The following is a 15,777-nucleotide window of genomic DNA, read 5'->3' as shown; positions in this document are numbered from 1 at the left end:
ATGTATGTATGTATAAATATATATAAAAAGCTTCACAGCTGTTGCCTTATAAATAAATAAATAATAAACAATTTATTGATAAATATCTTTATTTATTCCTCCTCAACAACAGTGGTCTTTTCAGAAACATATAAGCCATCCAAAAACTTTCGAATATCTTTGTTCTTAACAGTTGTGGATTGCTGAATTAAAGCAGCTGATCTTGAAACATCTTCCAGGGAATTACCTTAAAAAAAATTGTTAAATAATGTAAAAAGGATATTTTTTGAAATAAGTCAAACCTTCAATAACTAATTCGTCTTTTTGCTTTTGCGAATTAGTTACAGTGACCCCAGGTGCCATCTTTACTCGGCGAATGTATTTTTCCCCTAAGAAATTTCTTATTTCTATAACAGTGTTGTTTTCACTAGTGGTACAGTTGATTGGAAAGTGAGCATATACAGCTCTCATTTTATATTGATACCCTTTAGTAACCCCTTTTAACATATTCTCAATGTGGGAGCATACTGTACGAACGGAAGCAAGCTCCTTTTTGGTACCAAACCACTTTTCCACTTTCAGTAGTCTAGGATTGAGCATTCGAATATCAAGGGCCAAGTGCTTAAATGATCTCTTTAATACACCCCTAGGTCCTTTAACTGTAATTACTCGACCTTTGGCAGTTACTGTTAATCCCTCTGGGATTTTTACTGTTTGGTTTGTCACAATTGTCTTCATTTTCCTAAAAATAAAATACTGACATGTTAATATGATCAGCATACGAGAACAAGCATCATTGGCAAAAATCATGAGCTTTACATGCCATATTAATAAAAATATTCACTGTTATACATAAATCAATTGACAAAATTATCATTTACAATTTATTAATACGTCGATTATTGAAATTTTGAAAAATATAATGAGATTTATGAAAAAACTACGAACCTGCCAAACAGCTGAAAAACTTACTACCAAATTATTGCTTAAAAAGATTATTTAACCTCCAAATAGGATTGAAATCCAAAATACAATTGGTATTGCACTCTGTGATTCTGTCCTTGACACTAATCCGCGTTGCCAAATGTAGCAAAAGTTTAAGAATTGTTAATAAATGAAAACTATTGCTTTTAGTCAAATTTACGTATCAATAATTCCTTTAAAGATTGAATATCTTTATATTTTTAATGCACTAGTGAAGATGAAATTGTGGGCCTGTACTTTGTAATATGTGTTAGAAAATGTAATAGATTTTTTTGAGTTTATTATGTTTTTAGGTATCAGTGGCGTAGAAATTATTCAATTCAATATAGAAATAATGTACTTTAATTACTAATAAGAATTATTAGATACATAAGCAGGTAGATAAAAATGCAATTGAAAGAAAAATATATATTTAAAGATTTCAACAGATCTTGATTTACTTAATGATAATATATAATGTCGTATGCTTAGTATAGGCACCTAGTCGATTAATTTATGATGAACAGTAAGCAAACTCTGCAATAAAAATATGTTCAAAGTTAGAATACAATAAAATTAATTGTTTTAATTATGTAAAGGCTGATTGGTAAACGTAAGCGGATTAATAATGCATTTGATTAAATTCTGAATTATTTGAGTTTTATGTTGAAATATTTTGGTTATTAACATAAAAACAAACAAAAAATAAGATAAGGAGAATGAAAAACAGTTTTTTTTTCAACGATTAGAGAATTATAAACCGCAGATATATCTGATTACATTTTTAAATGATATTGAATTAACTCATCCCTTAAACTTACTTTTATGAATATTTTGTCTTGTAGAAATCAATAAAAAAAAATAAAAGAACTCAATGAATAGTTCGAGATCTATCCAAGGGAATTGATTCTTCAACCAATTTTTGATGTACTGCGCTAAGGGCCTGAAATATGACCACATTTACAACTGCAAAAGTAGAGTAATTATACCCTCATAAATTTAATTAACTCTCCATCCCATTTACCTTTCCTCCATTCTTTCGAAAATAGGGATTACACTTTATTTTAATGACAGAAATTCTTTTATGCATTTACAAAAATTAAAAATTAGCACAATTTGTGGGTATATAATTTATGGGTTTAGTGCATTCTGTTTAGTATGTTAATTGAAATAATGGTAAAAATTTATCATAGGTTGAGTTAATAAGACAGATTTGATTAGTATAGCAGATGAATAAAACAAATGAATCAAAGGCAGAAATGCTATCTAATAATAGTAACGTTTTCTATACTCAATTACCTTAAAATATTTCACCGTTTTAACCCTCAATTCTAGAGTAGCATCTTCGTCACAAACCATGAGAGTGTGAGGATGTTGTTGGAAAGCTGATACAGTCCACATGTGATTTACACCTTCCTCTATCGCTTTATATAAAGCAAAAGCTTTGTGATTTCCTATTATTAATATCATTACCTAACAAAAAGAACACACAGTTTTTATAAAGGGTCAAAACACGTGGAGTTAAAAAACGGAACCTCTCTGGCGTCCATTACGGTACCAACGCCGACGGTTAATGCTTGTGTGGGCACTTTGCTTATATCATTGTCAAAAAATCGGGCATTTGCTTCCAATGTATCATAAGCTAACGTTTTCACTCGGGTTCTAGAAACGAGGGATGAACCAGGTTCGTTAAAAGCTATGTGTCCGTCTGGACCAATTCCTAATTAAAACAATATCTATTATACACGTATATTACTACTTCACCTAAGGTTATTAAGTTTAAAATGCTGTTGAATTATTACATACCACCAATAAAAAGTTCGATACCACCAGCTTCTAATATTTTCTTCTCGTAATTATTACACTCTGCCACTAAATCTGGCGCATTACCGTCAAGTAGATTTACGTTTGCCGGATCGATATCGATGTGTTTAAAAAAGTTGTTCCACATAAAATAATGATAACTCTCTGGATGATCTCTGGGCAAATTAACGTATTCGTCCATATTAAAAGTTTTAACATATTTAAAAGACACTTTTCCTTCTTTGTAAAACTCGATTAATTTTCTATACATACCAAGAGGGGTACTTCCTAAAATAATAGTACCATTTTTGTAATAATGGCCCTACCGAGTATTTATCACAGTAATGCCATTTGTAATTAAAAGGGACAACAATAATGGCGGTCGAGATAGAACTTTAAAAATGTAAATTAAATTTAACAAGCAACAATTATTATTGCCTGGATCCTTTCTGGATCCCATTTGTAACGCATCTGTCTAACGAAAGTAGGATGAGAATGAAGAAAATGGGTAAAAGTGTTAATATATTTTAACCTCAATAAACGAATTATTCAGTTAGCCCTTTGCTAATAAGTTATAATTTTAAATTAAAAGCGTACCTGTCGGAAGTCCCAAAACGAAATATTTATTTGGACCAGCATTAAAATCATTTATTCTTTTCATTACATATTTCGCCGACCATTCCGCAACGTCAGAAGCAGTATCAACAATAATTAAACGCATTTTTTAAATAAGTTTATAAAAATTTACGTATTCAAACGGACAACCAAGTTTACCACACGTTTAACAAGACTGATCTATACAGCTACACTTTTAAAACTTCATAAAAACAGATTATTGACACACTTAACTGTATGTTAGTTTATTGACCCAACCTGATAAAAAGTAACAGGCAACTGTACGATAAATTAACTTTTTTTTTATTGTTTACTTTTTGGTAATATCAAATAAAATGCAACAAATGAAAAGAATGGTAAACGTCTGTTACACATAGTAGAGTCATTGGAAATAAAAGTAATGACAGTCTCTATTAATTACATATATTATTATGATTGTTTTTCTTTTGTATTTTTTTTTATCGCAAATTAGTTAGGTAAAAGATAATGACAATGAAACAAAATTCAGATATAACCGCAATCGATACGAATAACAGATAAGAAAGTTATTGACCAGGTAATAGCCACCACTAACAAACCATCTTATTATGGCAGGAAGAAAGTGATAAGTTTCTGCCACCATGAGATAAGCAAAAGGTTTAAGGGTTCGTACTGTTATTTTTGTTTTATTCTGATTAAATATCAAATAACTACTAAATGTTTTACTGAAACACACAATTAAAACGTATGCATTTTACTNAACACAATGAAACATATTATCTAATATTATTATCAAAAGTTTCAAAACAATGAACGAAAAGAGCTGTTACTTTTTGGTGAGAACTAAAAGGCTTTAGCTTGAAACAGTTAAAGGCACAAGGCGCTTTAGAATTGTTGATGATTTGTTTGCTATCATTTCAAGTTGAGTAGTTTTCTAAAAATATAATCCACCGTGCTGGTACTCAGGTGTCTCATAAATTAGCAAACATCCGCATTATTAAGTACCGTTAGTAAAAAAGATGAAAATACCCATTTACCTATCAGACATAGTTAACGGTTTTAGAGCTTGCTTAAGACACCACTCTCAAACCTGATCTACCATTTAATTGTATACCTCTTCAGCAAAATGGTAAATGTGATATGTTTATATCAAAAACAAAAAATATGAAGTGATAATACTATTAATTTTTGTACTTATCATTATCACATTTGACATCATCTGCAGTAAAGAACCATTAACTTTATGACTTTGATTTTGGCATTATTGGTTATTAGTATTCACGATGACGAAGTGATATGACATAGGCTAATGAAAACGCTTTTTGTTTTTTTAGCTGAATTAACGACCAATAGAATAACCGCTGGAGACATCTCGTTAGAATCAAAGCCTGGTAAAGGAAATGAACCAATTATAGCTTTAGATGCAGCCCCGGCGTTCGACAACTTTCAAACGTCTCAAATGGACAAATTCTTTGCCAACATAGGATGTGAGTAACGCATTTTTACATTATTAATAATAACAACAATCAATCTTATTTATGTTTGTTTGCTGGTAACTTCTATCCGGCTCAATTAAAAAAAAACAACTATCTACTTAATTGAAAGTGCAAATTCGGAATCATTAACAAGTTAATAAATTATGATGTTCTGTTTTTTTTGTATTTGCTTTCTGGAAGACTACTTTTCACTAACTAAGTAGGGGAATTGCCATTTTTTATTGAAAAGACCTCTTCGTTAATTCATGCAAATCTTCAAGTGCAGCAAAAGCTTTGAACTGTAAAGAGTTGAATGCTTCTTAAGTTTAAGCCTCAGTGGACACAAGAACACGTAAAAATTGAACGGAAATTGTAATTAAACAAGCAAGTTGGTAAACTCAGAAAACTATCGTTGTAAAGAGTAGTAACATTCTTTTATGTATACCTAAAGTTTTATGATATTTTATGAATCAAATTTATTTAACAGTTAATTACCTAAGTAAAATTAACCAAAAGTCTTTATCTATGTGTGACGACGGTTCTTAATTTCTATTATGTATCATTATCGAAGACTTTTACAATCTGTTCGTTCTCATCAATTTAAAGTAAATAACTTTAAAATGAATAAAAATTTTAATCCCTGATTTTGATAGTAAATTACATTAACGTGTGATGTGTGCAAAAACTGAGTAAACGAAGGAATGTATACATATTTAGATTATACTCTTTATAAAAATCATTCTTCCACGAATTAGACAAATCAGACAAAAGTTAGGAAGAACAAGACGTAGCAAAACTCTTGCTATCAATACAAGAATCGAGCCACTGATTCTATACATGACTTCAGTTCTAAATAAAAATCAGTTTAGCCTACATTTACAATTAATTTTCTTGAAATTATGAATAAATAATAAGTAATTTTCAATGTCAGAATTAAGAAGCGTTTAATTAACTTATTTGCATAACCATTACTTCATTGTTCCTATTATAGCAAGCGCCTTTGCAAATAAGGAGACTGCAACTTATAACAATTTGCTTGTAAGGAAATAGCGTAGGTAATATTACGTATTTACGTAGATATAAAACAATTTTGTTTTCCCATTCAAAGTCAGTTTATAAACTTCAGATATCAACTAGCAATTGTCGTTAGACTAATTCATTTTGTAATGGATTCTATTGATGATATCGAAGGTATCTTTTCAGTCCATTGTATTCTGAATATTTTTGTACTATTTGATAATGTTTATAAAAATCTGTGAACAATTTAAAGATCGATAATAACGATCCAAGTATTTTTTTAGCTGTGCTTTCTGCTATGAGCAACAGGATCAATAAATTGTTTAGTCGTCTTCCTGCCAACTATGACGGAAATGTAGTAGTACCGTTAACGAATTTTCAAATTCCTTCTGACATCAATATCGATTTTGGAAAGGCCAATTCAACATCAGTTACCAAGGTAATTTCATTACTATTTCGTAGAAAAGATAAAATAACCGGAAGGAGTTACAATAAAAGGTCAGATAGTAGTTTCGATTTAAAGCTTTTAAGCAATTTTGCGACACTATAGCTTCTACAAATGAAGATCAGTCTTCATCTGAATAAGCTGTAGGAAAATCGATCTTTACATAGCATAACAAATAACATATCTTTGGAATTGTTCAATGTGTTTTTTTCTTAAATCGTTATGGATGAGTTTCAATATTTAACGGTTTTCACAACCCACAGCCATTTTGGTTTGTTTCTTTGTTCATGATCATCAGTTTACTGGAGTTTTATAGACTGAACTAATTTTAAATAAAACACTAATCGTAAAACACAAAGTTAACGTAAAGACGTTAGAAAATTTAAAACGTGTTTCGGCACTCATGGTACCATCCTTAGTTAGAGATTCAGACTTCAACGGAAGATGATACCTAGGCTATTTATTTAATTCTCTGGCCAATTTCAAAAATAATGAGACCTAGTTAAATGCTTACATACAAAGACTAAAGTGAGTTTTATTGTTTCAGCTTGTCAATGGTCATAAAGTGACCATCAATGACACTGATTACAGAAACGAGGCTGGGAACGAAACGTCGTTTTTCCACGTCAGAGTAGTCGACATTCATCCTGATAACCATAATGGAACCATATCCCAGGATGTTCTTGAAGAAGTGAAAAATGAATTTGATCACGAATCGGAAGAAGACAACACGATACTCAACAATAACGACGAAGAGGTTCGTAAAATCCCGAAAAAGTAACCCTTAACTGACAAAACAATCAGTTAAATAACATATGCATGACTATTTTGTGAATGGTAGCTTCAAACAACCAGCTAAGGACTTATTAAAAATACACAATATTTATTTACAAAGTTAATTGATCGTGTGTGACATTCGCTGTGAAGCATGATGAATAATCTTGTTGATGATTAATGAAACTCGTTGATGATGCTTCACAAAGTTTATTTAAATGCTTTACGAATCGTTTCGGCTGCTACGCCATTATTTTCAAGAAAATACAATTTCCATATTTAAGAAGCGATTCGGAAAGAATTAAAATAAACTTTGTCAGTTGATTTCAAGAAGCTTCTTTATTCATAAACACGAAAATACCTATACCAAAAAGTAGCCAAATATAATTAATGTATGTGTGTGAAATAATTAATCAACATATTTATTACTAAATGTAAATATCTATTTACGTGTTTAATAAAACTTTTTTTAAGAGTCTTCTTATCTAAATTTTTGTACAGTTTTGGATGACAATTTTACTTTGATTTCTTTATCTTTACACTAAACTAACTACTAACTACATGATTAACTTTATTAATCTGGTAGAGAGCTGAAGGTGCACTAATTCACTGAAGTAGTTGATTTAAATTTGAATGTTGTATGAGAATATTTTATCAGTAGTTATTCATCGTCAGTTATAGGCGATGTTCATCTTGCCTTATAGTTATCTAGGCAAACGTTTCATAATCATAACCACCATCACAGGGTCGTCAGTCCTGAGACTGCTTGGACAGGTACCTCCGTTCTTTCCTATCCCGTGCTAATCGGTTATTTAGACTATAATGTTGAAGAGATAGTACCCAATTTTAGTCAATCTAACACCACTTTGATCTTAAATAGTCTCCTAAACTATCAATAATAAAGTCAAAGGAATTTTTAATATGTATATTTACTGTTCGGTATCTATTCCTTAACAAGACAAATTACTAAATTTTAAATACATTTGGATCGTTAAAGTTAGGTACCTATATATGCAGGAAAGCTTTTAACCACTTGCCACCTGGCGCTTTTCACTTCATGGAAGGACCATGAATACGAAGGGTCCTGGGCTAACACTAACTTGGGGCTTAGTTAATTTTGTAACATTTTCACTGTAGCGCATTCATTATCAATTCCAAGCACACAATGTTTTTCCTATCTCAGGTCTTACAACTGGATCCATACGCACCAATTAAGATACAAAAACGTAAAGACAACGAATGGACCGAAGAAGAGTGGAGCAACCAGAATGCGCAACCTCTTGATCTACAGAATATAGAAACATTTGACGAGAAGTCAAATGTCGAGTTTCAACCCCCAATGAGAGATTTGAGTAATGATATTTACGTCAACGAAATTATGGCAAATTCTGGTGCACCAATGGATCCTAATGCTGAGTTTATAAAAAAAGATCCAATTCCGCCCCTTTTTGTAAGACAAAACAACAAAGCTGAACTATTGATGCCATCTCCTAAAAACAATTATTACTACTATGATGTCGTACCAATGAAGCCTGTAGTTGATCTGAGTAATGACATTTACGTTAATGAGATAATGGAGAACTCTGGAGCTCCTATCAACCCTGATGCTGAATTAATTGATTCTAAAACGTTCAGGCAACCTCGAAGTTTTAAGAATTCTAACCCTTAATTTAATGAAAGAGACATATTTTATGATTGCTAGTGAGACTGAATTATACAACTATTATGATTATGAATACTAAGTTTTGTGATTTGCTGGTGTGGTACCTATAAAAGAATGAGCGTGCGTGTGCTTTGCCAAAGATCTTTGCAATGTCTTACTAAAAGTTTAGAAGTCTTGTAGTATTTAAAAGTGTAAAAGTTGATTATTGTACTTGCATATTTGTTCATACCTACTTTTTAATGCTGTAAATTTCGAACACAAGGATGTTAAATTTTGTTAAAAATCAGTTCATATGTAACTAAACTCTTTTGAAAGGCACAAAATGTACATAAAATATTGACTTTTTAATAGTTTAGACTGTTTGTTATCTATTTAACTTCATGACAATTAAATTTGTACATCATTACATATACCTACTTCATCTCTACAACTACTTTAAAATGTGTTGTTAGTTCATTATTTATTTATTGATACTATTTATTTTTTTAATAAACACGTTATTAGTCTTTCCCTATTTGTATTAATTATTTATATTTTAAGTTTGTATCTCAAAAACCTTGATTCCTTCGGGTGAACTGTAGGTAATAAAATTAAAAAATAAATGCAACCCTGTGATGTAATTCTCACATCTGTCATTGTTGTGTACTCTATGATGATGGTGTATTGTTGTACCCATTTTTAGATGTGTATTCCAATTAGACAGCATTTGACTGCAGTATATGATCATGTCAATACCAAATTTGATCAGTGTATCCTGGTCTTTCGTGGAAAGAGGTACGTAGGGTTAGGTATTGTCTATATACTAAATAGTGTTATGGTAGGTGTCTAGTAACAGGGATGACTCCTGATTGCTAATTTTAAAGGTAAGTATAATCGTGTGTTATATAAAGAATATATAAGTACCTATTGTAATTACAATATGAGATTTTAACGTAAATAAAGAGATTATTATTTTATAAGGGCTTTTAATGAGGGGGGTATTAGAAGATGAAAAATTATTTAATTTTAATTATAATTTCCTACACACGGGCTTGACGGAAAATCAACATAGTTGATTAGGATTCTTTATTAAAAACAACTTATAAAGTAAGAAATTATCGTTTCTTCCAAGTAAACTTTCTTCGAGCTCCTGCTTGTCCCGGTTTCTTTCGTTCTCGTGTTCGGTAGTCCCTTGTTAGTAAACCAGCAATTCGCATACTTTCTATTATTTTGTCGTCTACAAAACTTCTCAAACCCCAAGAAATTCCCCAACGAATGGCGCCAGCTTGACCAGAAGGTCCTCCACCTTCCACATAAGCTTCCACATCAACCTTATTCAGCATTTTTGTGAAAATTAAAGGGAAAATAACTTGTTCTCTGGGTTGTGTATCTTCAAAGTACATAAGATCTTTTCCATTGATGCTGATTATACCACTTCCTGGAGCACGAATGGTTACATGCCCTCGTGCTCTTTTTCTTAAACACTCATACACTGTCACATAGCTTCTTCCATCACTGTCGTATTGTAATTTTGGCAAATCTGATGTAGACTTTTGGCTCATTAAAGGTTTTCTATATTTCAAAATGAATTCTTTTATGCGATAACTATAAGGATGGTTGTAGAGTCTTTCAATTGCATTAACAAAGTTAGTGTATTCTTTATCAATTATTTTTTCTATAAGTACATTTTCTAAAGCTTCCTTGTCCATCCACTGATACCCATCCAATTGTAGTTTAGTGTTAGGATCAGGATAGCTGTTTTTATTCAGCATACTGTCTTCGTACTTGTTTAAGTTATTGATGTGTTCCACAATATCATAGAGCAAATTAAAATAGTTTGACTTCCCTGTGTAAAATAGGAAGTGATGTGGTCTTCCAGTTTCATCAAACTCTGCAGCTTTGCGTTTTGGGAAAACTTCTTCTGGAGGTTTCATTATTGGTCTGGCTCGTTTTTCATACAACCCAGAGGGAAAAAGATATTCGATGGCTCTATCAACATCGTCTTGCGTGAATGTCTCCGGGTTTTCACCCATCATATTTGCCAAGTGACGTTTCCCAATTTGAAACTCATAATTTTGTTGTTTCATGAACTCGTCGTGTGCTTGAGCTCTTTCTAAATAAGCTTTCATAGCTTTACTCATCGATTTTTTCTCAAGTTTTGCTTCGGACTCATTTTCGCTTTCGACTGTGGTCAGCTTTGTGGGTTCAGACCTTAACAACCTACTAACATTATAAAGTGTTTTTCCATTGAATTGTAGCAACCGTTTCAATCGCAAAGACCTTAACATTTTCCTAATTCTTCGTATTCATGATAACAAAGTGAAAAGAAGTTTGTATAGGATTAGAAATGTTTACGTCAAATTTTTTGGGTTATAATTTTATCTATGGTTGTATAGGAGTTTGTATAATCATGTCGTAATTACAGAGCTCTTTAATACGAGTACACCCCCAACTTGAAACGAACTCGTTTTTAGGCTTATAATAATTTATTACTAGGAGAGGGAGGGTTTCCCACCCCCCAATAAATTGCATCGAATCCCCAAACTTGGAGACATTCTTGTTATGACTTAATATTTGCCAACCTTATACCAACTCATATCACATCTACAAATTTTTATATTTNTTATTTAACCTTGAGAAGAAAATGGCACCGTGACGTATTTAAATTTAATATTACACTTATTATTTTCGTAAAAATCGCTTCATGTGGGCATAAAATATACGTTCAGTGATGATAACTTTCAATATTTTAATTCATGTAATAGGTATAATAAATTATAAAAGATATAAATGGTAGAATTATAACTTATTACATAAAAAAAGATAAAACAAAACGAAATCTAAAATATAGAGTACAATAGAATATTGATGCTTGTCATGGTCATGATATACTAATAATAGTAATAGTTGTTAAATGCAATTAATGTCACAGCGCTGTATAAATATACGTATTTATATGTATCAAAAAAAAATAGTCTTACCTACACGAAATTGGTAAAATTAAAAGAAATAATAGATTACAAATGGTAAAATAAAAAATAAACTAGTTATTGTTACTAAACAAACACATTGGAGATACATGCATATTATTTGTTAATTACTTGTTTTTCGTGATAAACATATGCAATGCTAATAAGTCGACTAGTAAAAAGAGGTTTTTAAAGGTAACTGTTACACATAAAACATGTAAATAAAAATAGAGATCTGAAAGTTAAAACTACCCTAATAAAAAATAGTATCTGTCTGTTTTACGTTATCTTTAAGCCGTTTGTGTAATCGAAATTGCGACCGTACTTTTTCTGCAGATCCTTTATGAAGTCATCTTTTAAGTTTTGTAAACACCTGAAAAAGCGTTCCCAAATAAGAAAACAGAAATTACATTCTTTTTATTTACATTACATGCGATAGACTGGCGAGTTTCTAAATTTACCAATATCATGGCTTGGCAGGTGCGGTTTGTGAACAATAAAAACATCCGGTAAAACATGAAACTCGTAATTTTGCGCTTCTAATTCCATAATATGCGACACTTTGTTCCAACCAAAACCTAAAAATCTCCGGTCATATTTGACCACGTCCTTTTTTACCACGATGTAAGGTTCAAAATCAGGCTGCCATGTGATCTGACAAGTAGTTTTTAAAAAATCCCATACATTCAGTTAAAGACATCATTACTTACTTTGTATGGTGTATCGGAGTTTTTCCAATGAGTAAAATTTGTTGCAGCTTGACCCACTGGCCAAACATCGAAACGAAAAGTGAAAATTGATTTGTTATTCAACATATCAATAAGCTCCCTTTTTGTTTTTGGTATTTTACTGCGATATTTTTGAGTTTCAAACGCTGGGACTACGAGAGCCTGAACAAAAAATACGAATGACAATAGGTATATGTTAAAAAGCACCATGTGCATCCCAAAAATGGTACCTTTTTGTCCATGTCTTTAAAAATGGTTTTGAAATACGTTACCAATCGATAATATAACCCAGAAGCAGGAATGAAATCGATATCAGCCAAGAAAACGTACAATGTATTTACATGTTCCAAGCCGACGTTTCGTAGTTCATTAATTGGATAATATTCCTTAAAAAATAGCGTTACCGTTCACAAATACCAAGCTAATGCGATAAAAATACGTTTATTACCCCTTTTTTAAACACTGCATGATATGCGATGTTCTGTCTACCCTTTAAAATTTCCGAAGATGAAATAAATTTTATACACTCTTCGAATTCCACGTCAGTTACGTAAAGAGTTAAACTGATTGGACCTGAAATATTGTATTTGTCTCATTTCTAAGTAAAGCATTAAAGTTGGTTTAGAAAACTAACCCTCCCAATATTTGGACAATTCCTCAACTAATTGCAGCCTGTCGTAAGATAATTGCGTAACAAAAGTAACATCGTTCTTTAATGGTACATATTGGTATTCCTTGAAGAATAAAAATGTTCTCCATTGTTCATTTTGTACTTTTTCGAACTCATAGCAAACACCTTGACTTATTTCCTAAAGGAAACAAGGAAATCAATTTATTTTTTGATGAAGTTTTGATTCTGCGATATGGCATTCTAACGTAAATCTCTTTATTTATCTGCTACAGGGTACGAATAGTCATTGGTTTGTATAAAAAAGTATTAGTTTAAACATTTAAAGCTATTGCATTGGCTCAAAGTTGAAAAACTCGGCATTTTGACCACTTTTTTAATGAACATTTGAGGTTATTCGTCATCTACTATCAATATATGAAACGTTTCTGCATTTATTTATAACTTTTTATGTACTTTTAATACAATTTCCTGGCCAATATGTGTCTTTATTATAATAAAAATACTGTGAGCAGTTTTAAACTAAACGTTACGATAAATTGTGCGATTGATAAAAAGGTACAACAGTTCATACCGAAACGTTCTGATTAATGTCAGGACAATGATGGAGTTGAAGACGCAACAAATCTCCATTGAGTTCCACGAAAATTTTGTGGATACTCCTAAAATAGTCGCCATCTTTATTGCCTACGACGTTCATTTTTTTCGGCGAGTTCCAGTGCAGAATCTGAATGTTTAAGAACATTGCCAAAAAGTAAAACAATTGAAAGATTACAACTTACTTTGATTCTTTTGCTACTATAACATAAATAACTTTCAGTATGGTCACTCAGTTGAGTGTTCCATTCGCAAGGCACTTCATAAACGATTTGTGGATATTGCTTTATGACCGCGTTAAAAACGTCTTGATCGGCGAGTTTTGTGGCTCCATAAAACGAAGCTGTTGACTTTGTTACATCTTTCCATATTTTTTTCCAACCAATACTTTTTATATTACTCAAATGATACAGAATAACCCCAGAATTATATCTAAAAGGTAAAAAATGTTACCAACATCTTTATATAAACTATGTGAAAGTACCCTTTCCCTTTTGCTGGCCATGGAAGTGAGCCACCTTTACCAAGATAAAAGCTACTTTGATTTTCAACTAATCCGATGACCTAAATGGTAAATTTAGCGATAAATGAATAAATTATGCCATTTTCTATATGCATATCCTACCTGATACTTACTGAAGAATTGAAACTGTTTCCAAAGTGCATAGATATCAGCAAGAACTGTTATATCTGTGTCTAGTATAATAATTTTATCGGTCAGTTGTACAGAAATTATTTTAGGAAAAATTAATTTTAGTAAACCATGTATACCAGAATAATGACTATTGGGAATCCATTGCACATCTCTAACATGTTGGTTCAAGTCATAAAAAGTAACATTCACTAATAAAAAAAAAAAAATTAATAGGTAATGAGAAAATTTATCAGAACCATTACCTTGCTTTAAGGACCATGTTTGAAGAAGAGTTGATAAAACTTTTTCTGATACTTTATTCACCAAAATATGTAAATGTAACGGATTATTGCGGAAAAAAAGTATTGATTTTAGCAGATGATACAAAAAGACATTGGACTTGTACCCACTACATACAAAACCAACGTGTACCACTTCACAGTGATCATAATTCTCTTCCTCCTTCGTTTTTTCATTTTTTAAGTTCTCAAAACCAAATATGGGTTTATTAAAATCATCAGTTAAACTTGAATATTTTAATTGACTGATTTTGTTACCGTTCGTTTTACTTTTGTATTTGAAATAATAGCCGGAATTTTCGTAAAGACATTTTAGTATAAATAAAAGAATAATTAGTAGAATTACTAGAGTTTTTAGCCTGTGTCTCGCCAAAAATGCAGGAACATTTTGCTTTCGTATCTTAATTTTATAAAATTATACTGTATCGTTGTTCATAAGAGGTTTAAAGTTGAATTATTTACAAATAACTTGTTTTACTAACTACAATTAAGCATGTTTCATTTTTATGCGTTTAAATTCTAAAACAAAAGGCGAAAACAGCTGATAGATGACATAAAAAACACGCAAGTATCCTGCGCAAGTATGATACTTTCTCCGGATATTCATCAATACTACCAAAAGCACACAAGAAGACACGAAAATCCGATTACCAACATAAAGTAGACTAAACTGGGACGCCATGTTCGCTGATATTGAATTCCATTTGAGAGATGTTTGATTTACATTATACTAGTCATAACCACCTCGTTCCACTGAAGTATCCCTTTTTAATACTTTAGAGATTGAAGTGTTTTAGATTGCTAAAGTAGCTGTTTGATAAATTATATCAAAGACAATTAAGGCCAAGTTTGAAGTCAATCCGATCACAAATAAAAATGTTCCATACAAATTTTGCCACTCCTTTTCATCCTCTTAGGGGTTGAATTTCGAAATACCCTTCATTATTTTTTGTAAACATCCTAAGGTAAATATATCTGCATGTGCAGAAAATTGAAAACATCGAAAAAGTTCATCGTGGTACTGTCTGCATGGGTAGTTTCTCATTCGTTGCTCATATACGTCTTTCGATTCCTTAGTATGGAATAATGCAGAAATTTGTTAGAAAATGAACAGTATTTTTTAAAACTAGCTGAGGAATTGTATCGAATAGGTACTTATTCATGGCATACCTTTTAATTTACATACTTCATTAAAATATACAAACCTATAATAAATAACTGTGGAGCCTA

The 15,777-nt window shown here is 31.3% G+C and overlaps 5 protein-coding genes across 8 annotated transcripts in view; 1 reads left to right on the top strand and 4 right to left on the bottom strand.

The window, feature by feature from the left end:
* LOC108741510 overlaps positions 1-9,225 on the top strand; it is a 16,589-nt gene extending 7,364 nt beyond the window's left edge. Inside the window, exons 2-5 of one of the 2 annotated variants that reach the window (XM_018476333.1) lie at positions 4,674-4,826; positions 6,116-6,270; positions 6,824-7,033; positions 8,234-9,225. In XM_018476333.1, coding sequence (XP_018331835.1) covers positions 4,674-4,826; positions 6,116-6,270; positions 6,824-7,033; positions 8,234-8,719 — 1,004 coding nt within the window. In that variant the 3' untranslated portion in view covers positions 8,720-9,225. Of the gene's footprint in view, positions 1-4,673; positions 4,827-5,903; positions 6,006-6,115; positions 6,271-6,823; positions 7,034-8,233 lie in introns of those variants that run through there. The other variant, XM_018476334.2, reaches the window with a different exon arrangement.
* LOC108741512 (60S ribosomal protein L9) lies at positions 72-1,036 on the bottom strand. Of its 2 annotated transcripts, XM_025979048.1 has the most exons (3): positions 928-1,036; positions 282-721; positions 93-226 (listed from the first exon to the last, which is right to left on the bottom strand). In XM_025979048.1, exons 2-3 carry the CDS (start codon positions 715-717, stop codon positions 93-95), a joined length of 570 nt encoding a protein of 189 aa, XP_025834833.1. In that variant the 5' UTR covers positions 718-721; positions 928-1,036. The 2 variants fall into 2 exon arrangements, with proteins under 2 accessions (XP_025834834.1, XP_025834833.1); XM_025979049.1 differs by lacking the exon at positions 928-1,036 and having other exon boundaries at positions 72-226; positions 282-717.
* LOC108741511 (glucosamine-6-phosphate isomerase) lies at positions 1,357-3,716 on the bottom strand. 2 transcript variants are annotated; one of them, XR_001938517.2, is made up of 6 exons: positions 3,343-3,716; positions 2,749-3,033; positions 2,478-2,662; positions 2,242-2,415; positions 1,764-1,885; positions 1,357-1,479 (listed from the first exon to the last, which is right to left on the bottom strand). XR_001938517.2 is itself a non-coding variant. In XM_018476336.2 (5 exons), the coding sequence occupies exons 1-5, from the start codon at positions 3,464-3,466 to the stop codon at positions 1,444-1,446; spliced, it is 804 nt and encodes a 267-aa protein (XP_018331838.1). In that variant the 5' UTR covers positions 3,467-3,716; the 3' UTR covers positions 1,357-1,443. The 2 variants fall into 2 exon arrangements, 1 of the variants encoding a protein (XP_018331838.1); XM_018476336.2 differs by lacking the exon at positions 1,764-1,885.
* Positions 9,226-9,761: 536 nt separating the features above from the next.
* Positions 9,762-11,083, bottom strand: LOC108741509 (28S ribosomal protein S9, mitochondrial). The gene has a single exon (XM_018476332.2). The coding sequence runs from the start codon at positions 10,978-10,980 to the stop codon at positions 9,808-9,810; it is 1,173 nt and encodes a 390-aa protein (XP_018331834.1). The 5' UTR covers positions 10,981-11,083; the 3' UTR covers positions 9,762-9,807.
* A 341-nt stretch (positions 11,084-11,424) lies between these two features.
* On the bottom strand, positions 11,425-14,708 carry LOC108741494 (LARGE xylosyl- and glucuronyltransferase 2). Its single transcript, XM_018476315.2, has 11 exons — positions 14,512-14,708; positions 14,251-14,457; positions 14,099-14,178; positions 13,800-14,046; positions 13,592-13,744; positions 13,024-13,198; positions 12,838-12,962; positions 12,620-12,775; positions 12,372-12,551; positions 12,092-12,315; positions 11,425-12,034 (listed from the first exon to the last, which is right to left on the bottom strand). Exons 2-11 carry the CDS (start codon positions 14,278-14,280, stop codon positions 11,941-11,943), a joined length of 1,464 nt encoding a protein of 487 aa, XP_018331817.1. The 5' UTR covers positions 14,281-14,457; positions 14,512-14,708; the 3' UTR covers positions 11,425-11,940.
* Positions 14,709-15,777: the final 1,069 nt, after the last annotated feature.

Source organism: Agrilus planipennis, unplaced genomic scaffold, assembly GCF_000699045.2.
Source record: "Agrilus planipennis isolate EAB-ADULT unplaced genomic scaffold, Apla_2.0 scaffold212, whole genome shotgun sequence".
NCBI classification, from domain to species: domain Eukaryota; kingdom Metazoa; phylum Arthropoda; class Insecta; order Coleoptera; family Buprestidae; genus Agrilus; species Agrilus planipennis.
Note: the sequence above shows the minus strand (reverse complement) of the source record. Positions and strands in the feature narration are given on the sequence as shown.